Here is a 23,512-nt window from a genome sequence, read left to right as displayed (position 1 = left end):
ATGCCGACCCGGAAGCAGACCTGGCGAGGTCGGCATCTTCACCGCTGGAAGCCCGGAGGGAGAGAGCTGCGCCGAGGGCACCGATCGACTGCTAGGAGCTGGAAGAAGCCCCAGAGGAGTGCAGGGGTTTTTTTTTAGCAGCGCGGATCTTCTCTTTAAAGAGACTCTGAAGAGAGTCAAAATCCATGCTTTTAACTTTTATGTTAAGCACTATAGCTAGTGCTAAAACGCTGCATCCTCGCGGCAAAACGAGGAGTTTATACCCCCTAAATTCCCTGGGCTACATGCGGGGAGCGCTTCCTGATTGAGGTAGACCTTAGAGCTGTAGATCTGCCTCTTCGTGCGTCAACCCCCGCCTCTCCCTGCCCCTCTCAATCTTCCACTACTGAGAGGAGCGGGGGGAGAGGCGGAGATCTGCAGGCAGATTAATGCGAATGGAGGCAGAGCTGCAGCTGAAAGCTCTGCCTCCCTGGGCAGCAAAATCCACAACCAAGAAAGTCGTGGATTTTTGCCCCGAGATTAGGGGGTATAAACCCCTCGTTTTGCCGCGGGGGTGCAGCGTTTTAGCACTAGCTATAGTGCCTAACATAAGTGAAAAGCTTGGATTTTGACTCGCTTCAGAGTCTCTTTAACAAGATGGACTGTAGGGACATGGGATAATGCAGTGAATTACTCAGGATCCCTACTTTTACTAGTTTCAGCATCAGAAAAACTCTTCCTCTACTTTATATATTGGTATGTACCCCCCCCCCCCCCCCTCCCACTAATGCTTAGCCTCATCTGAAAACTATGCAGAATTCTTCTCCCAGAGCATTCTGAATGACCAGGTATGTTTTATACTTGCTTTAGAACTCAGTAAACCAACATTCCACATAGCTACTGGGTGGGAAAAGGTGCCCAAAAAAATAGGTTGTGGTGGATGAACGGTATACTCTATATTATGTGACTCAAAAAAACCAAAAAATATAAATAAGAATGGCTTACCGCAAAGGAAGGGGCAAAGCCAATTTCATACAAAAAGTTTTATTTTTCATCAGACACTATAAATGATAACGCGTTTCGCGGAACACAGTCCGCTTCCTCAGATCAAACAAAGCAGGGTCTTCATACTGTAGACAATAAGTTCAGCGCGCAAAAAAAAAAAAAATCCACTTTAGGTGCTCCGACGGGATTTCCTCAAGTCTACATACTGTGGTTGCTGGTTGTGCAACCCACACTTAAGTATTCTTTTGCTCTTTAACCAGTTCCAGATTTCTGCTACGTATATATACGCCCCTGTGTTTACCTCTAGCAGATCAGGGGCGTATATATACGCACTGTTTACTCACCGCCGCCAATCGCGATTTCAGCGCCGTTTCCGCCGCATCCCCGTTCTTCTGTGTTCAGGGCATGAGAATAATCCATTCTCAGTCCTGATCCCCGTGCTGATATGAATGGGAGAGAGAGCATCTCTCATTCATAACCCCAAGGAAACTGTTACAAACAGTTTCTTTCCTATCTGCTGTAAACAGCAGACAGTGAGCTAAGTGTAGTGCCATCTTGTGGCCAAAAAGTAAAATACAACCATATACACACCAATATACCATAATACACTCTTACATTCAAACATTTATTTAAATATTTACTACTAGCTGATTGCCCGGCGTTGCCCGGGTATGTATTTGGCTGGTGTTGGCTCCGCCCATTTTTTCTAACCCTAACACACAATTACTCAATGACCAAGTTTGGGAGCTTTGCGGTCTTTGGTATCAATAATTTGCATTGAAATTAAAAAATCTGATTGGCTGTTTGTGGCTCCACCCCCTTTTCTGAATTTGAACCCCAATGACCAACTGTACCAGGTTTGAGGCCTGTGCCATTAACAGTGCAAGAATAGCAGCAATTAAATATTCCCCTTAAAAAGCAATAGGTGAAGTTTAATTCACTTTTGTAGGCTCCACCCACTTTTCTGAATATTAATCTCAGTCACCCAGTGACCAACTGTGCAAAGTTTGAGAACCCTGCCATTAACAGTGTAAGAATGGCTGCAGTTTACATTTTCCCAGGGAAATTTGTATTTGTCTCCACCCACTGATGACCCAGCGTTGCCTGTGTATGTATTTGACTGGTGTTGGCTCCGCCCACTTTCTAACCCTAACGCACAAACACTCAATGACCAAGTTTGTGAGCTTTGGGGTCCTTGGCATCAATAATTTGTATATTCCCATGAAATGAAACAAATCAGATTGGCTGTTTGTGGCTTCACCCCCTCTCCAGCATTTGAACCCCAGTCACCCAATGATCAACTGTAGCAGGTTTGAAGCATCTGCTATTAGCAGTGTAAAAATGGCAGCAATTTAAATATTCCCCTTGAAAATCAACAGGTGAATTTTGATTGGCTATTATAGGCTCCACCCACTACCCTGAATATTAATCTCAGTCACCCAGTGACCACCTGGGTTCAAATCTCGGCTCTGCCTGTTCAGTAAGCCAGCACCTATTTCAGTAAGGAGTTTCTTGTGCAAGTCTCCTTAACACTGCTACTGCCTACTGAGTGCGCTCTAGTGGCTGCCTCGCAAGCGCTTTGAGTCCGACAGGAGAAAGGCGCTATACAAATACTGCAATTATTATTATCTGGGCAAAGTTTGAGAACCCTGCCAATAACAGTGTAAGAATGGCTGCAGTTTATATTTTCCCAGTGAAATTTGGTTTTGGTTCCGCCCACTTTTTGTAACCTGGACACACAGTATCTCAATGACCAAGTTTGTGAGCTTTGGGGTCCTTGGCATCGATAATTTGTACTTTCCCATGAAATGAAACAAATCTGATTGACTGTTTGTGGCTCTGTCCCAGGTTTGAGGCTTGTGCCATTAACAGTGCAAGAATGGTAGCAATTTTAATATTCTCCTTGAAAAGCGACATGTGATTTTTGATTGGCATTTTTAGGCTCCACCCACTTTTCTGAATATTAATCCCAGTCACCCAGAAACCAGCTGTGCAAAGTTTGAGAACCCTGCCATTAACAGTGAAGAAAGGCTGCAGTTTACAATTTCCCAGAAAAATCTGTTTTTGACTCCACCCAGTTTTTGTAACCTTGACACACAGTCACTCAGTGATCAAGTTTGTGAGCTTTTGGGTTCCTGGCATCAAAATTCTGCTAATGGAAGCAGTTTATGCAGCAAAGAAATCTGATTGGCTGTGTTTGGCTCTGCCCCTTTACTGAATTTGAACCCCAGACACTTAAAGAGAGTCTGAAGCGAGAATAAATCTCGCTTCAGACCTCATAGCTAGCAGGGGCATGCGTGCCCCTGCTAAAACGCCGCTATAGCGCGGCTTAACGGGGGTCCCTGTCCCCCCAAACCCCCTCCGTGCAGCGGGGGAGCGCTTCCTGGTTGGGGCAGGGCTAACCGCCGCAGCCCTGCCCCATGCACGTCTGTCAGACGCGTATCTCTGCCTCTCCCCCGCCCCTCTCAGTCTTCCTTAACTGAGAGGGGCGGGGGAGAGGCGGCGATGCGTGTCTGATAGACGCGCTGGGAGGCAGGGCTGCAGCCGTTAGCCCTGCCTCCAGGAAGAGACAGCCAGCGACCATTTTACGACCAAGTATTGCGGGGGGTGGGTTGGGGGTGAAGGGACCCCCGTTAAGCCGCGGGATAGCGGCGTTTTAGCAGGGGCACACGTGCCCCTGCTATATATGAGAGCTGAAGCGAGATTTAGTCTCGCTTCAGTGTCTCTTTAACAACCGACTGTAGCAGGTTTGAGGCCTCTGTCATTAACAGTGTAAGAATGGCTGCAGTCTAAATATTCCCCTTGAAAATCAGTAGGTGAATTTTGATTGGCTCTTGTAGGCTCCACCTACTTTTTTGAATATTAATCCCAGTCACCCAGTGATCAACTGTGGGAAGTTTGAGAACCCTGCCATTAACAGTGTAAGAAAAGCTGCAGTTTATATTTTCCAATGTAAAAAGTTAGTTGTTTTTGGCTCCGCCCACTATTTCTAACCTTAACATACAGTCACTCAATGACCAAGTTTATGAGCTTTGGGGTCCTTGGCATAAATAAGTTGCATTTTACCATTGAAATTAAACAAATCTGATTGGCTGTGTTTGGCCCGCTCCCTTCAGAATTTAAACCCCAGTCTCCCAGTGACTGACTGTACCAGATTTGAGGCCTCTGCCATTAAGAGTGTATGAATGGCAGCAATGTAAATATTCCCCTTGAAAATCAAAAGGTAAATTTTGATTGGCTGCTGTAGGCTCCACCCACTTTCCTGAATATTAGTCCCAGTCACCCAGTGGCCAACTGTGTCACGTTTGAGAAACCTGCCAATAAGCGAACGGCTGAAATCAATCTAACAAATCTGATTGGCTGTTTGTGGCTCCACCCCTTTAGCGAATTTGGACCCCAGTCACCCAATGACTGACTGTATCAGGTTTGAGGCCTCTGCCATTAACAGTGTAAGAATGGTAGCAATGTAAATATTCCCCTTGAAAATCAATAGGTCAATTTTGATTGGCTGTTGTAGGCTCCACCCACATTTCTGAATATTCATCCCAGTCACCCAGTGGCCAATTGTGTAAAGTTTGGGAACCCTGCCATGTTAAAAATGTAGTTGTTGGCAGTTCTTGTACAGTCACTCAGTTATCAAGTTTATCAGCTTTGGAGTCCTTGGTATCAATACTTTGTATATTCCCATTGAAAAATAAACAAATATGGCTGTTTGTGGCTCCGCCCCCTTTCTGAATTTGAACCCTAATCACCCAATGACTGACTGTATCAGGTTTAAGGCATATGCTATTAACAGTATAAGAATGGTAGCAGCTTAAATATTCCCTTTGAAAATCAAAAGGTGATTTTTATTGGCTTTTGTAGGCTCCACCCACCTTCCAAAATCTTAATCTCATTCACCCAGTGACCAACTGTGCAAAGTTTGAGAGACCTGCCATTAACAGTGTAAGAATGGCTGCAGTTTATATTTTCCAGTGAAATTTGTTTTTAGCTCCGCCCACTTGTTGTAACCTTGACACACAGTCACCCTGTGACCAAGTTTGTGAGCTTTCAGGTTCCTGGCATCAAAAATGTGTGAATGGAAGCAGTTTATCTACCAAGGAAATCTGATTGGCTGTAGGTGGCCCCGCCCCTTTAGTTAATTTGGACGCCAGTCACCCAATGACCAACTGTAGCAAGTTTGAAGCCTCTGCCATTAACAGTGTAAGAATGGCAGCAGTTTAAATATTCCCCCTGAAAATCAATAGGTGAATTTTTATTGGCTGTTGTAGGCTCCTCCCACTTCCCTGAATCTTAATCCCAGTCACCCAGTGACCAACTGTGGCAAGTTTGAGAACCCTGTGATTAACAGTCTAAGAATGGCTGCAGTTTACATTTTCCTATTTAAAATGAATGGCTGAAATTTGATTGGCTGTTTTATGCTCCTCCCACTTTTCCTGGATTCGTAACCTCTGCCACCAAGTGACCAACTGTGCCAAGTGTGGGGACTCTGGGTTGATTACTGTGAGAATGGCAGCCTTTTACATTTTTTCCATTGACTTGAATGGGTGAAATCTGATTTGCTGTTTGTAGCTCTGCCCACGTGTGCAGGGGGGCCGCAAGACCCCCAGAACATATCATCCCAGGTAGTAAGGGATCTGTGTACCAAGTTTCGTTCAAATCGGTCAAGCCGTTTTCGAGTGATCGCGGCACATACACACACACATACACACACACATACATACATCCGATTTTATATATATAGATTGTTAAACCCCTTCCACCCCTAACCCATAGTTACCAAAATAAAACTTGTAAATAAAAAATAAAAAAAATTACAACATAAAAAAAAACCTACATAAAATAGTTACCTTAGGGACTTTTTAAATATGTATGTCATGTCGATATATTAATGTTGCCTTTGTAAATAAAAGCCTATAATTATGTTTATAGTATAAAAGAAACACTAAACAAAAAATACACCTTTGTTACCAAATAAAATATTATCGCCATACGTTGTACTAGGGACGCAATTTAAGTATTGTAATTAATGGGACAAATGGGCAGATAAAATTTGACTGTTTTACCTACAATAGCACTTTTTTTTTTTTTAAACTACAATGGCTGAAAACTAAGAAATTATGAATTTTTGCAATTTTTCTCTTCTTCCCTGTAAAATGCATATATAATAAAATAATTCTTAGCAAAAAGTATAGCCCAAAGAAAGCCTAGGTTGTCCCACAAAAAATAATACATAGATCGTTTCAGTGTGTTAAGTAGTCAAAGTTATTGGCGAATGAATGGGAGGTGCGTTATGTGAAAATTGCTCTGGTCTTGAAGTGGAAAAAACCCGTGGTAGGGAAGTGGTTAAAGGGACTAACAACATGTTCAGCCTTATTTCTTCTATCCTATAAGTTCCTATACCTGTTCTAATGTGGTCTGGCTTACTGCAGCCTTTTCAAGTGGCACTGTCTCTGTAATATAAGTAATCTTTTCTTTGTCAAGCCTTGTCGAGCCAAAGTGGAATGCACTGTCTCTGCTGTGATAGGGAGAAGTTATGCACACCCCCTGCAGGCTCTCCTGTGTGTCTATGAGTCACAGGCAATGTGTCTGCTCACAGCCAGCATCTCTGCATGGCTTGTGGAGCTGAGACATTTCAAACAGCTGTGAGTGCAGAGAGATCAGTGCAGAGCTCAGACAAGCAACTAAGGCAGGCATGGGCAAACTCAGCCCTCCAGCTGTTACGGAACTACAAGTCCAACAATGCATTGCAGGAGTCGACAGCCACAGTCAAGACTCATAAAGGCAAATGCATTGTGGGACTTGTACTTCCGTAACAGCTGGAGGGCTGAGTTTGCCCATGCCTGAGATAAGGCAACACGTGGGAGTAACATTTGAGATATTCAAGTCACATTTGAGAGGAGCCTCTGCAAACAGGCACCTGCTCTGATGATGCATTTCCTGTTTGGCGGCCATCTTCATTGTTTACAAAAACAATGAACCAACAGTGATTTTATCACCAGGAAAGAAGCGGGGAGCTGCGAAAATGTCAGAGGGGGCTAGGAGAAGACAGAGGCTAGTACATTTATTTATGTAAGATTTTCACAATACAGATTCTCTAAGACTACATGTTTAGCACTTTACATACTACACCATAAGGGGCTCCTGGTGTCTGTCTAGGAAGTCTGTTGACTCCTTTGGGATAACACACACCATCCACAGAGCTGCACCTGACAGGACTACGGCCCAGTGCACAACAAAAAGCACTAGTGTAATCACAAACGCTGTGCAGTTTTTGAAGTTATTTTCCTAGGCATGTGCCTAGCAATTTTTTAATCATGCCTAGCACATTTTTGGAGCATTTTAGAGTAGCGGTTTTTACATTTTGTTACAGTAGAGCTGGAACTGAACAGCTTCTGTAACAAGAATGCTTGGAAAATCACTCCGATCTAGCGTTTTTAAGAGCGATTTTTCACTTTCCTATACTTTACATTGAGGCTACGTCACCTCAGAAATCAGCAGAAATGCAGCAGGACCTGTTTTGGGGCTTTCCGGTCGCATTCCAATCTGAAAAGTGCTGCACAGACCATTCTCGGGGCAATACCTCGATAATGGAAGGTATAGGAAAAGCGCTAGAAAAAGCACTTTTGCCAGCGATTTCATGGGCGTTTTTCCCCTAGGACAGTTAGAAAATCGCAAAATGCCCAAAAATGCACCTACAAGCCGCCCCAACGCACAGAAATCGCAAACAGTTAAATGTCCAGCGCAAGCGCTACCACGATCAGGATGCAATGTGAACAAGGCCTTAGAACTCCTTTAGACAACTTAAAAAAACAAAAACAAAAAACAGTAGTTGGGGAAAGTAATTCTCAATGGTGCAGACAGGGAAAAGTTATGTACATTTCCACACATTCTTTGTGAATTGAGTCCATAATGTGGGTCTTAAGGCTCATACACACATCAGACTATAGTCTTTGGAAAATGAAAGATCACAGACCAATCTTACCACCCTTCATGTAGTATGAGAGCCATACTCTACACAGTCCTATTCCAGTGTTTCTCAACACGTGGTTCGCGGACCCCAGGGGTACGCGAGACCCCAGCCGGGGGTACGCAGCCAGGAGGGGGACTCAGTGCAAAACGGGGGAGCATGCCCACACATAGCGGCGGGGAGGGGGTCCACTCCCCCCTCCCTCACCTGGGCTCCCCCCGTCAGCGCTTTCCCCCTCCGACACATTAACAGCGGCGGCATGGTAAAAGGAACGTGGACTTACTTCCGCGTTCCACGCCGGCGATTCTTCTCTGTTGAGCGATGACGCTGCTTCCTGTTTATCAGGAAGTTGCGTCAGGCTCAAAGAAGATCGGACCTCCGGCGTGGAACGCAGAAGTTTGCGTTCCTTTCACCATGCCGCTGTAATTGTGTCGGAGGGGGGAAAGCGCTGATGGAGGAGCCCAGGTGAGGGAGGGAGTGGACCCGCCGCTATGTGTGGGCATCACTCCCCTCTCATGCGCTGCGTCCCCCTCCTGGCTATACTTGGGGCACCCATGCCTGGCTATACTGGGGGGCATCCACACCTAGCTGTACTTGGGGGCACCTATACATATCTATACTGGAGGCACCCATCCCTGGCTATACTAGGGGCACCCATACCTAGCTGAACTGGGGCCACCTATACCTTGCTATACTGAGGGCACCTATACTGGTGGGGGGGCACCTATACCTAGCTATACTGGGTTCACCTATACCTAGCTATACTGAGGGCACCTATACTGGGGGGGCTATACCTAGCTATACTGAGGGCACCTATACTGGGGGCACCTATACCTAGCTATACTGGGGCCACCTATACCTTGCTAAACTGAGGGCACCTATACCTAGTTGTACTGGGGGCACCTATACCTAGCTATACTGGAAGCACCCATGCCTGGCTATACTGGGGGCACCCATGGCTGGCTATACTGGGGGGCACCCATACCTAGATGTACTGGGGCACCCATGCCTGGCTATACTGGGGACACACATGCCTAGCTATACTGAGGACACTTATACCTAGATATACTGTGGGCACCCATGCCTGGCTATACTGAGGGGACCTATAACTAGCTATATGGGGGCCACCTATACCTAGCTTTACTGAGGGCACCTATACTGGAGCAGGCACCTATACCTCGCTATCTATCTATACTGGGTGCACCAATACCTCGGGTGTATACACACACGCGCACACGCACGCACGCGGTACTTGGTAGGGGGTACTTGGCTCAAACTGAATTGCGATAGGGGGTACTTGGCTCGAAAAAGTTGAGAAACACTGGTCTATTCTATGGAGCTGAACTCCACATCAGAAAAAATCTTTGCAAGATGCTGCACACACAGATGCTGTACAGACACAAAAGATCTGTTCCTGCCAAAAATCCATTCCTGCAAATTGCAATGATAGTCTATGAAATCTGCAGATCATCATACACACATGATTTAACTGACATTCATCTGCAGATCAATCAATCATCTGCAGATCTGAAAATCCATCCTGGTGGATCTGATCTGCAGATGAATGTCAGTTAATCATGTGTGTATGATGATCTGCAGATCTCAGACCAGTGTTCTCCCCAGAATTTTTTTCCAGCCGGGTGGCATGAAAAAGTAGCCGGGTGGGTTGCAACCAGGGGAAAGCAGGGCCGGCAACTCTGCTTACAGCATAGGACATCCCTGTACCTCCTATCACGTCCTCTGCAACCCCTATCACATCACATTCATCCCTGCAACCCCTATCACATCACATTCATCCCTGCACCCCCTATCACGTCCCATGCATTACTGCACTCCCTATCACCATGCGTTCCTTCGCCTCCATTACTCTCACCTAATACTTTACTGCAGCTCCACCTATCTCCCAATAGACAACTCAAACAATACTATTACCTTATAACATAGGTTATTGCACTCAGACACATTTCATACAATACTGTACCACTATCACATTCCACATATCACTGCACTTCAGTATGCTCCCTTACAGCACCCGCCACACTCCACATATTATTGCACCGACCTACAGCTTATTAGTGATCCCATCACCCTTCTTACAGCACATACATTGCAGCATTACTACAACCATTCTATTTATAAATACACAACCATTCTATGATTATTACACCCTGCAGTATAGGGTACCCCTCTGCCCTGATCCAGTATGCTTGCACTTTAACACCGCTTCCTCCCCTTAACCATACCGCCCAACTTTTTGAGATGAGGAAGAGGGACACTTAAGCCATGCCCCTGCCACACCCCCATCACAACCCTATTCATGCATACCATTAAGATTTCATAAGAAAAATATGTTTTATAATTCAAACCACCCTGGTCCTTTTCATCCTGGTTCATTTTCCTTCATGGTAACATTTTACTATTAGTGATATATCAATTTAAAGGATGGGAATAAAATTTACAGTCAAACACATTTTTAGTGGAGATATATATATATATATATATATATATATATATATATATATATATATATATATATATATATATATATATATATATATATATATATATATATATATATATATATATATATATATATATATATATATATATATATATATATATATATATATATAGATAGATAGATAAATATATTTACATAGAAAGAGGGACAAATGAGGAGGAGAGAGGGACAGGGGGACAGGGCTCCCAAAGAGGCACAGGTGGGAGCTATGCCTTAACATTTCCCAATGTCACCCCCTCCCCCTGCTCACCCCATTGGCAGCCGCGAGGATGAGCTGAATGGCCTCCTTGAAGTAGTAGTGCTTGTCCACAGCACCCTGTCCTGCCGCTCTGCTGGAACACTGTGACCCACTTCCTCAGCCCGCTGGTGCCCGGCTTCTGATCGCAGTACGGCGTCACGCTGAGTGTCTTCACAGCCATGATCGGCTGCGAGGAGTATACACGTGCTGCAGGCAGCCCAGGGGAGCCACTGGCCAGGCCACTGTACGGACGGGAGGGTGGGTGAGAGTACTGGAGGGGACCGGAGGATGTGCTCCCTAGTTCCTGTTGCGCTTCCTGCCTGTAGAGTTCTGTTTCGATCTTCAGATCGCTGCCGCAGGGATATGGGAGAGAAGTGATGTGCTGCTGCAGTAATGCGCTATAATGATGCAGCGCAGCCGGAACTAGGGAGCACATCCTCCGGTCCCCTCCAGTACTCTCACCCACCCTCCCGTCCGTACAGTGGCCTGGCCAGTGGCTCCCCTGGGCTGCCTGCAGCACGTGTATACTCCTCGCAGCCGATCATGGCTGTGAAGACACTCAGCGTGACGCCGTACTGCGATCAGAAGCCGGGCATCAGCGGGCTGAGGAAGTGGGTCACAACGTTCCAGCAGAGCGGCAAGACGGTGCTGTGGACAAGCGCTACTACTTCAAGGAGGCTGCCGCTGCTCTTAAGATATGACAACTCTACAGGCGCCAGGAGGGCAGCGCAGCCGGAACTAGGGATTGCAATTCAGAGGGAGACCCGCTCTATGCGAGCAGACAGCAGCGCACATGAGCATGTGATGCGGGCGGGCCTTGGAGCACCCGGGCGGGGTTTCAAAACAGCCGGGCGGCCCGCCCACTTAATAGGTCCTGGGGAGAACACTGCAGACTATCATTGCAATTTGCAGGAATGGATTTTTGACAGGAACAGATCTTTTGCAGATACTGATCTTTTGTGTCTGTACAGCATCTTTGTGTGCAGCATCTTGCAAAGATTTTTTCTGATGTGGAGTTCAGCTCCATAGAAAAGACTGTGTAGAGTATGGCTCACATACTACATAAAGGGTGGTAAGATTGGTCTGATCTTTCATTTTCAAAAGACTATAGTCTGATGTGTGTATGTGGCCTTACATGCCTTGCAGCAGTAGTGCTGCAAATTAGAATTCCAGTCAGAACACTATCTGCATGGGGTATGTATGCATATTCACCATGTCAATTGGATATTGTACAGGATGTGAACCCAGGGCAAAGGAAGCATTCTTCAAGGGAATCCGAGGTGAGAGGGATATGGCAGCTACCATATTTATTTCCTTGTAAACCATGGCAGTTGTTGGGCAGCCCTGTTGATCTTCTGGCATAAGTAGTGTCTGAGTCAAGTAGTTATAAGTAGTGGCTAATCCAGTTAAACCTGAGTCATCAGAGTACCTGATCTGCTGCATGCTTGTTCAGGGCGTATGGCTAAAAGTATTAGAGGCAGAGGGTCAGCAGGACAGTCCGGCAACTGGCATTGTTTACACGGAAATATATAGCCTCCATATCCGTCTCACCTCGGGTTCCCTTGAAGAATGCTTCCTTTGCCCAGGGTTCACATCCTGGCTCAACCAGGTACTTAAAGCGTAAGGAGTCTATAGGCAAGGCTCCCCAATGACCCTGGTCACCCGTGGAGTTCACCCAAAGCGGCTCAGCCCTGATTTGCTTCGAGTCCGCCAGGTGAAAACGCAATAAAAGTGTGTCCGGTATGCATCTTCCGGGTGCAACAGTTTCCTCTTCTTTAAGTAATCTATAGGTTGCTTCCACCCAATAAACATCAGTGCTAGAATGTAAGGGGGACATTAAGCAGCACACAAACATTCTCTCCTCACTATAGATCAATGCTAGCACTTTAAATCAATAAGGTAAAAATAGATTGGTCCATTTTCAAGCTGCATAATTTTGCATGCAAAGTTTACACAATCCTACATCACCTCAGACTTCTTTGTATCGCAATGACCATCCCTACTTGTGGATGAGGGTGCATCGGAACTCCGAGAAGAAGGATGGTCAATGAGATGATGCAAATTTATTCCACTTGGAAATACTCCAACCAATACAGCCGTGGCAAACGTGTGCATATCATTCACATGCCTAATGAAGAAGCTTGCATGTTAACAGGTGGGAGGATTTAAGATATATTTGCTGCAATCACCTCCTGCTTTAGGGCTGGTTCACAAAGGCATTGGTTCCAGACGTTACGGTTTAAGCACCCAGGGATCTTGGATGCTACATATATTGGCCAAGACAAGACTATGGGATCTACCGCCGCGTTCACACGGATGCAAAAAGCTGTACCAGTCATTTAAAATCACTTCCATTATATGACTGAAATAGCGGTTGACCACTTTTCCTGCCCAATCATCGGGAATTGGGCAATCATTTCCGAGATTGAGAAAGGGATCGATTTTGCATAGTTATCAGAAATCAATCCCTTTATCCACCAGGAGCAGTTTGGACATGTACACACGATACAACTTTGTCCGATCACGGGTTGATCGGACAGGAAATTGCATCGTGTGTTCTCAGGTTTAAATGCTCCTTTTGACACACACCGAAAATGCTGTGTTTACCACCTGTTTGAACCATCCCTTGGCCTGCACAAAAAAAACAAACATTCACTAATGTCTACCCGATTCGATTATAATAATTGGATGAAAATCAGTGCTGCCAAGTGCATGCCTGACCAACAATGCAACCAATTTGGAGCAAAAATTGGTTGCATTAATCGATCGGACATGTTGCAAGATGAAGGGCCTTGCTCGACCGGGTGCATGGCAGTAATGGCGAGCGATATCGGGACAAGTGACAAAGCCTCCGAGGTGCTGCCCCCCCCCCTAATGTTTAATCTGTCGTCCATCTACCCCCCCCCCCCCCCCAAAGCTATAAATTACCTGTCCGTAGCCTCCGCTTGCTCTGGGCTTCCTTTGTTGTTCATACACACGCACCACGTAACGCGGGCACGTACGTGACATTAAACAATATGACGGACAGCGGCAGGTTGGCGAGGCAGTCAGATGTGGCATCACAAAGCAGATTCCTGATCAATTTATTTGTGCTGAAATTGATCAGGAATCTGCCTGCGGTGTATGGGCAGCCGACAGATCTCTCTTGGTCAAAGACCATCATTGCTTGATGGGCCTTTAAAGCGGACCCAAACCAAACATTTTTTTTAATTAAAAATATTTAGTTGCACCACTCTGACACATACAAAGATAAATAAACACTCCTTCAAGCCTATGAGCATTTCAGTGCATGCTTTTCACCCTTCTCTTTTCATAGCTAGGGTTATACTGGGGGCAGCCATTAGCCATTCCTCCATTGCCAGACACCATCTACTCCACCAGTTTGCCGGAAAAATCCCGGCAATTTGAAAGGAAGGGAGGGGTTCCTCCAATAAATGTAAAATATTTTATATTTGTCATCATGCAGTTGAAAAAAGGCTGCTATTTATTATTATAATTTAGAAAATAGATTTTATTTCTAAAATCTTGTATTTTTAATTTGAGTCCACTTTAAGGCGCATACACATGTCTTACTTTAACGACGCGTCCGTCAGACGCTCCCGCAGGGCGGTCGTTCTGCCGAAAGTAGCACGTGTGTATAAGCTGTCTGCAGACATAAGACTGTCTGACAGATCCGCCGAGCGGAGTTTGCCAGGAGAAAAGCGCAATATAAATGTTCTGTGTCTGATAGAAAAAGTGGACTGACCTGGCTATAAGATTAAATTGAGCAGGCAGGTGAAATCGGCAGACAACTGACGTGCATTGGGTGGTACAAAGCTAGCAGAGCAGGAGCAGCAGCCAGAAGAATTCTCATCCAATCTGAGCTGAGATCTGACTGAAAGCCGTGACTTTCACAGTGGCGACGCACCATTAGGCCTGGAACCCACTACAAAACACTATCGCAATCGCTAGCGTTTTGTATGAGCAGTTTGCACGCGATTTTATGAGCGTTTTCAGTAGCGATTTTAAAAAGTGTATTCAATTTACCAGCGGTTGTGTAGCGATTAGCGTTTTTAATTCTGATTGGTCCTTTCAATTTTAATTTTGTTACAGTGTGCAGTAACTTCAAAACGCTAGCAGGTTTTGATGAGCGATTACGCCAGCGTTTGTATACATTACATTGCAGAACCACTAATGCTGCATGTCCTGCGTTTTGGTAATCAAAATCGCTCCAGTGGAATTTAGCCCATCCATTAACAGCTGAGCGTTTAGGGAAGTCGCTAGCAGGTTGGATCGCTCCCTAAACGCTCAGAAAATCGCTCTAGTGGGTTTGAGCCCTAAGGGCACCTTTTCACTAGCAATCGCTAGCGTTCGTGCTAAACGCTAGCGATTGAGCAAAGTGAACAAATGTTCCCCGCGTATCGCGATTTTGCTATGCAATGCAAAGCATAGCAAACTCGCGGCAAAAATCACTCCATGGTGCGATTGCGTTTGAGCAAAAAACGAATCGTGGTAGTGGAAATTACCTACCGCGATTCCTATGTTAAAAAGCAAACAGTAGCGATTTAAAAATCACTAGCGGTTTGCGATTCAGCATCGCAATCGCCACTAGTGGAAAAGGGCCCCAAGTTAGTTTTCAGTGCAATAGCCATGTAAACTGCCCATAACTACACAGAAGTGTAAGGGATCACACTTATGCTTGCGGGAACCGCAGACTATTCCCTGCACGTTGTGTGCGCATTTTTAATGCTTTTTTTTGTTGTTTTTACAGTGGCCAGTGAAATCAATGAGAAACCGCATGCTCTTTGTGGAAAAATAGTACAGGGTGTATTTTTTCGCACTACGCAGAATCACAGACGCCTCCTGAAAAAGCAGCAGAACCATAGACTATCATAACATGCATTTATTTATAAAAGCGCTCGGGAAATTGCTTTTCAATGCACTTTGTGATTTCCTTATACTTTGTATTGAATCACAAACGCTCATGTGAGAACACTCACATTGAGCATCATTGCACAAGCACTTTTGGGGCTAGGTCACAGCGCTTGTAACGCCGCTAGCCTGCGATCGGCTTTGCGATTTGATGCCAAAATATGATTCAGCGCGATTTGCGCACGTGATTCGCGTTCAATAGAATGAGAACCGGTACAGTGAGCACATTTTTGATTTTGTCAAAATCGAAACCGCTGCAGTACTGAGAATAACCTCTTAAAGTGACACTGCTGTAAAGCTTCGCGGTTTGCCGATGATCGGCAAAGTGCATGCGATCACTCACAGTGCTGAACCAGCCCTAAATTACACTTGTAAATCGCTATCACGGTAGGTATATTAATCTGACTACTACTCTGCACCTCTTATCACCAGTCCAGTCCTCATGGGGGGGGGGGGGGGGGGGGGGGATTTTCAAGGTTCCCTTGTGTCTGGCGCGTGATTTGTAGACACTTGTTTCAATGCATGCATGCTATGTATGTATGCTATTGTGGGGGGGGGTGATCACTTGCGTGATGCCAAGTTAGGGCCTGTACACACTGCTGCGCTTGCGTTGCGCTATTCAAATCACATGCGTTTTTTAATCACAAGGCCTTTTGAAAAATCATTCAAATCGTGAACTTTACATACTGGTGCGATACGTTTACTATTCTCATGAAGGTTTGCGATTTAAAAAAATCGCACGTGATTTTAAAGTGAGTGTTTACCATTTAAAAAAATAAAAAAGTCGGATACTCATCTAAGGAGAGGGAAGGCTCGGTCCTAATGAGCCTTCCCTCTCCCGATGCCCGGTCCCGCGCAGGATCCCCCGTGGCAGTATTCGACCAGTTCGGTCACATACTGCCACTTCCACATGCCGAAGGGAGCTTTCGGAAGCACTCGGGCTCCCGAAGACGGGCCGCTCCATACTACACATGCGTGAGTGCCCTCTATGACGCGCTCGCGTAGTATTGAGCGGCCCGTCTTCGGAAGCCCGAGTGCTCCCGAAGACCTCCGAAGTCGATGCGGCAGCGGACGCGAACGGGGGAGCCAGCGCAGCACCGAGGGCACCGGGAGAGGAAAGGCTCATTAGGACCGAGCCTTCTCTCTCCTTAGGTGAGTATTTGACCTTTTTATTTTTAATGTGGTACCCATTGGCTTTAAAAACGCAGCAGTGTGTACATGCCCTAATGCTGCATGCAAGCGATCGCTGCTGATTAGTGGTAAACGACCAATAATCGCCCCAGTAGGAATGGGTCCTTAGCCCTAAATGTTGTCAGAGTTTGTGTCTCAGTCCCCGCAAGCAACAAAAATAATCTAGTCTGATAGTTTGGGACGGTGCATTAGGAATGATTGGTTTAAAGGACACCTGAAATGAGTGATATGGAGGCTGCCATATGTATTGCTTTTTGATCTTTCGTGCATCAGTTGCGTCCGAATGACACCTGAAACGAGCACGATTTTAATCTTCTCTGATTTGTGTCAGAAACATTTAAGCGACATTCTTATTCAGGATCTATGACAAAATATTAGGACCAGTTTACATGGGCTAAATACGGCGTATTCAGCAGCCAACTATAGCGATGCTAAAAAGGATAAACCCTTCCATTCAAATGAACGAAGCATTTTTAAATTGAGTGTACTGGCTTTTCGTGTCGTTCGCGTAAATGCCACACCATGGACCAATCCTGTCACCTCGTTTTGCCCTGGAGCTACATGTAGCCTCGGGGATTTGCCAAGTTTGGTACTTCTGTGCCTGCCCCCTCCCGGGCATTAAAACACAACGACGAAATGCCAGGAACCAATGCTAACCACTTCTCTGATCGTTTGTAGAAAAGCTTTAAGCATCTGCAGAATAAGCCACTGCCAGTAGCTGCCAAGCAACCATGTGAAAAAGTCGTAAGAGTCAGAGGATCAACATAATGCCAGGCAAAAAGTATAGTTTAAAATTAAAAACATATGGCAGCCTCCATATCCCTCACTTCAGGTTTCCTTTAAGGCTTGCTTCTCACCTCCTGAATGAGCAGCATGTTCTGCCCTATGCTGCGAGAACACACAAGGAAGAAACTCATAAGAGGCGGCTAGTGGCGCTGCAGAAAGGTGGCAAAATGGCAATTGCCTGGCTATCCCATTGATCCAAGTTGTTACAGTAGTGTCTGAACAACAGCTGGAAAAAAAAAGCTAATTTTGTCAAATCTGACAATAATGCCATTAACACCTGATCTGCTGCATGCTTGTTCGGGGTCTATGGCTAAAAGTATTTGAGGCAGAAGATGAGGACAGCCAGGCAACTGGTATTGTTTAAATGGAGCCTGAAGCCTAATATAAAAAAAACCAAACAGATACTTACCTATATAGAGGGAAGGCTCTGGGTCCTGTGTTTCCCCGTTAGCAGTCTTCAGATATACTCGGGCTTCCGACGACAGGTCGATCCATACTGCGCACGGGCAAGCGCCCTCTCTCACGCATGCACAGTACAGAGCCGACTGTACCATTTAGACTGCCGAAGTCTCCTGCGGCGGGAAATTTAAACCGAAAAGCCCGCCGGGAAACGAGGAGACCGGGAAGCCTCTACATGACCAGAGCCTTCCCTCTCCTTAGGCAAGTATCTATCTTTTATTTTTAAATTGGACTTCAGATTCTATTTAAAAAGGGAAATAAACATGGCAACCTCCATATCAATCTCGCTTTAGTTATCCTTTAACCACCCTGGAGTTCTATTAAGATCGCCAGGGCGGCTGCGGGAGGGTTTTTTTTAATTAAAAAAAAAAAACTATTCCATGCAGCCAACTGAAAGTTGGCTGCATGAAAGCCCACTAGAGGGGCCTCCGGCGATCAGAATTAACAAGGAAGACCGCAATGAGCGGCCTTCCTTGTTTTGCTTACCTCGTCGCCATGGCGACAAGCGGAGTGACGTCAGCCGCCTCCGAACCAGCCCTTAGCGCTGGCCGGAAACGTTTGTTCCGGCTACGCTGGGCTCGGGCGGCTGGGGGGACCCTCTTTCGCCGCTGCTGCGGCGGCGATCAGGTAGCACATGCGGCTGGCAAAGTGCCGGCTGCAAGTGCTGCTTTTAAATTTCGTGGAAATCGGCCCAGCAGGGCCTGAGCGGCAGCCTCCGGCGGTGATGGGCGAGCTGAGCTCGTCCATACCACCCGGCTGGTTAAACAGAAGAGAACTTGAACTGAATAAAGGCAGCCATACACTGGTCGATTGCCACCAAATCGACCAGCAGATAGATCCCTCTGATCAAATCTGATCAAAGAGGAATCTATTGGCTGCCTACACTGGAAACAGATTTTGAATCGATTTCACTATGAAATCGATTCACAATCTGTGGAGCTGCCACTGCCCCCAGCATGCATTACCTGATCCGGCTAGCGCGAGTACCCGTCTCTTCCAGGCTGGCCTGACATCATCGCCGGGACCGGGAGGCAGCGACGGCGACCGGCTGCGGGCAGAGCTGCGGCGAGGGACATGCTGGGAACTTGGGGCTGGACGCACTCCCCGGTAACTATCACTTATTTTCTTTGAAAAGCCTGATAACTCCTTTAAAGGGGCACTGTGGGGGGTGCTGAGGGTAAAACCAGACACTTACCTGGTGCTTTTATCAGCCCCCTGTAGCAGTAATGTCCCACATCGTCCTCCTCCGATCCGCCGTTCTTCGCCGCCGGCCCGGTCTAGCGCGGCATGCTTTACAACTACGGCTGCATGGCCACGCGCCTGCTCGCGTCATCGGAAGCTTACTGCGCAGGCGCAGTACAAGAAACCTGCATACTGAGTCTGCGCAGTAATCTTCCGATGAGGCGAGCGGGAGAGCGCATTATTTGCCTTGTTAGAAGAATAATTGCCCGGCGCCAAAGGCGGGGAATGGCGGATCGGAGGAGGATGGCGTGGGACATTACTGCTACAGGGAGCTGATAGAAACCCAGGTAAGTGTGATTTTACCCACAGCACCACCCCACAGAACCCCTTTAAAAGGAGGTGTGTGTGTGTGTGTGTGTGTGTATGTGTGTGTGGCTTGAAAATAAAAAACAGACACTTACGGGGCTTCTATTTTCCCCCTGGAGCTATAACGTGCCATGCCATCCTCCAACGATGCTCCGTTCCCTGTCGCCGTTCCAATTAGATTGCGGCTGCATGGCCGGGCACGTGCTCGATCCCGCGTGCATTATCGTGAGCTTACTGCGCAGTACAAGAAAGCTTCGTACTGCACCTGCACAGTAAGCTCCCGATAACTGGCGAGGACTATTTATCTTCTTAGATGAATATCAGACCGGGACCGGCAGCAGGGAACGGAGCATCGTTGGAGGTCGGGGTGGGACATTACAGCTGCAGGGGGCCGATACAAGCCCCAGGCAAGTGTCTTATTTTCAACCCCCCACAGAACCCCTTTAACTGACAGCTTTTTTTACAACTACCTGTTGCACTCATTTTTATATCTGTGCAGTGTGGACCCAATTCATCCAACAGAGCAAGATACTTCCCTATGAGGTGCGTGAAGTCCCTCACTATCCTCTCCGTTCTCGTATAACCCCCCCTGGGTAATTTTGCTGGCCGCGCTCTTTTTCACAACCAGAAGCCTACAACTGGACAGATTACTCGGGGTGGGAATTACAAGAGAACAGAGCGGCCGGAGAGGGACCTCTCACACCTCATGGGGCTGGAGGACACCCCAGGTAATTGTAAATACACCAAGAAATCCAATCTCAGGCACACTAATATTTTTAGCCATAGACCCTGAACAAGCATTGCGATCAAGTGTTTCTGACTAAAGAGTACATTAGTCACATGCTTATTTCAGGTGTGCGATTCAGACACTACTGCAGCCAAAGAGACCTGCAGGACAGCCAGGCAACTAGTATTGCTTAAAGGGGATCTGAAGAGAGGCTGCCATGTTTATCTCCTTTTAGACAATACCAGTTGCCTGGCAGCCCTGCTGATCCTCTACATCTAATACTATTAGCCATAGCCCCTGAACAAGCATGCAGCAGATCAGGTGTTCCAGACTTTAACCCCCTTGGCGGTATGAAAAATACCGCCAGGGGGCAGCGGAGCAGTTTTTTTTTTTAAATCATGTAGCGAGCCCAGGGCTCGCTACATGATAGCCACTGCTCAGCGGCATCCCCCCAGCCCCGCCGATCGCCTCCGGCGATAGGAAATCCCGTTCAAAGAACGGGATTTCCTGGAGGGCTTCCCCCGTCGCCATGGCGACGGGGCGGGATGACGTCACCAACATCGGGACGTCATTGGGAGACCCGATCCACCCCTTGGCGCTGCCTGGCACTGATTGGCCAGGCAGCGCATGGGGTCGGGGGGGGGGGGCCGCGCGGCGGCGATTGGGGTGCTGGCGCAGCTAGCAAAGTGCTAGCTGCGTCCAGCAAAAAAAAAGTTATTTAAATCGGCCCAGCAGGGCCTGAGCGGCACCCTCCGGCGGCTTACCCCGTGTCACACACGGGGTTACCGCTAAGGAGGTTAAAGTCAGATCTGACAAGACTAGCTGCATGCTTGTTTCTGGTGTTATTCAGATACTACGGCAGAGAAATAAGACCAGCAGGGCTGCCAGGCAACTGGTATTGATTAAAAGGAAATAAATATGGCAGTCTCCATATACCTCTTACTTCAGTTCCCCTTTAAAGTGAATGAAAGATGGTTCACTAGTGCTTATTTAAACTTACCTGGGGCTTTCTCCATTCCCATGAGTAGCGACAAGTCCCTCGCCATCCTCCTTGGCCCCTCCATTAAGCCGCTATGACTCTCAGTAATCCAGACAGTTGAGGCTCAGCTGCGCACGCACCCCTCACACTCCTGTCCGCTGGAGCATTCTGTGCTTGCACAGAATAGGCAGAGCTCTCCAGGGGACATGCACAGAAATCCTCAACTGATGGCGACTGACCAAATTCTCAGCAGTCATAGCGCCAGAACGGAGGGGCCGAGGGACTCAGCTCTGCTTTAAATGGAGTCGAAACTGAGAGGGATATGGATGTTTCCTTTTAAACAATACCAGTTGCCTGGCAGTACTGCTGATATCTTTGGCCGCAATAGTGGCTGAATCACACACCTGAAACAAGCAAGCAGCTAATCCAGTCTGAGTTCAGTCACAACACCTGATCTGCATGCTTGTTGAGGGGCTGTGGCTGAAAGAATCAGAAACACATGATCAACAGTTGAGTCAGGCAACTAGTATTTTAAAATACTAGTCCTTAGTTTAGGTTCCTTAAGTAAAAATAAATATGGTAGCCTTCATATCCATCTCACTTCAGTGTCCTTTACCTACTCCACATGTTTTTGTTATGGTAGAATAAAAAAGGAGAGACCTCACACGACCTCGAGAATACACAAGCTCCATGCAGACAGTGCCTGGCTGAGATATAGACAGAGGACTCTAGTGCTGCAGGATAAGCATGGTAACTCTGTGCTGCAGAAATGTGGCAGGGGCTGTGAGAACCCAATAAGGAGAAATGACTGTACCCCTCAGGCCTGTGAGCACCCCCAGCAGCCATACAGGCAGCCCCGCACACTGGGGAGCACACGCTGCGGCTGCTGCGGAGGAAGCACACAGGGCTCGGCACGCGCTGACGGACGCTTCTCGTGCATCCCCAAAGAGCGCTAGGCAGGTTACTAGGGATGCTCGGTTGCTAGGGATACTCGGTTGCCAGGGACGACGGCACGCCAGTGCTGCGCGCAGAGGCCGGCCATATGAAGCGCACAATGCCCGGCCAGCAGCGCCACGCTCTCTCTCCCCCCCTCCCGCCATTCCCCGCTCCTCACCTGGCGGGCCCTCTGCACGGCGTCAGCGAACGCGTCCTTGCGGTTCCCGGTCTGGGCTCCGGGGTAGTCGGACATGGCAGCGGCGGCAGCAGCAGCTCTTCAGCGGGCCGAAGGCGCGAACAAGGCCGCTACGCGCGTTGCTCTCTGGGAAAGGAGGCAGGCCTGCGACCCGTTGAGTGACGCAACAGCCCACGAATCGCGACCAGGCAGCAGAGGCCGTCCCACCAACAGCGTCCGGGGGCTGGACTGCGGCGGACCAATGAGGAGAGAGCGCCGTGCGTCGCTGGAGACAAAGACTAGCGGGAGGAAGCGAGGAGATTGCCGGAAACGCGAACCAATCAGGGGGAGGCAGGCGGGGAAAGGGCAGGATAGCTGATCAATCAGCATTGGAGTTGCTAGAGGGGTGGGGTCAACTGCGGTTTTATTCACTGAATTGGCTGAAAATGAAATAATGGACACCGGAGGGAACCAATTAGGCGCTGATTTGGAAGATGAGGCAAAAATCCAAATTTAATATCCTTATTGCAGATTGCAGAAGACCATCGTATGAAGAAGAGTGCTACAGATAATAAATAACCTGATCTGATGGTGTATGATTATCCACTGAGCACATAACAGCAGATAACACAAAGCTAAAGGCTTGATAATAATAGTTATGCATTTATAGGGCTCAACATTTTGCCTACAATCACACTGACACATTGCAGTGTGTTGCATCGTACAATATATTGCATGGCAAATGCAATGCAATCATCATGGGCGTCCGCAGAAAATTTTCCGGGGGCGGGGCAAAAAGATGTAGCCAGGGGTATATGTGCCCAGTATATGGAGCCAGGGGTATATGTCCCCAGTATATGTAGCCAGGGGGTATATGTGCCCAGTATATGTAGTCAGGGGTATATGTGCCCAGTATATGTAGCCAGGGGTATATGTGCCCAGTATATGTAGCCAGGGGTATATGTGCCCATTATATGTAGCCAGGGGTATATGTGCCTAGTATATGTAGGCAGGGGTATATGTACCCAGTATATGTAGGCAGGGGTATATGTGCCCAATATATGTAGGCAGCGGTATATGTGCCCAG

At 47.2% G+C, this 23,512-nt stretch overlaps 1 protein-coding gene across 6 annotated transcripts in view; it reads right to left on the bottom strand.

Annotated features, from left to right (window-relative positions):
- KHSRP (KH-type splicing regulatory protein) overlaps positions 1-22,677 on the bottom strand; it is a 65,566-nt gene extending 42,889 nt beyond the window's left edge. For 3 of the 6 annotated variants that reach the window (XM_068274123.1, XM_068274125.1, XM_068274128.1), the window contains exon 1: positions 22,429-22,676. In XM_068274123.1, the coding sequence (XP_068130224.1) occupies positions 22,429-22,503 (75 nt within the window). In that variant the 5' untranslated portion in view covers positions 22,504-22,676. Of the gene's footprint in view, positions 1-22,428 lie in introns of all 6 variants that reach the window. The other 3 variants (XM_068274124.1, XM_068274126.1, XM_068274129.1) reach the window with 2 other exon arrangements.
- Between the last annotated feature and the right edge of the window lie 835 nt (positions 22,678-23,512).

The sequence above is a fragment of the Hyperolius riggenbachi genome, chromosome 3, assembly GCF_040937935.1.
Source record: "Hyperolius riggenbachi isolate aHypRig1 chromosome 3, aHypRig1.pri, whole genome shotgun sequence".
NCBI lineage: Eukaryota > Metazoa > Chordata > Amphibia > Anura > Hyperoliidae > Hyperolius > Hyperolius riggenbachi.
This window is presented reverse-complemented; position numbering and strand designations above follow the sequence as displayed.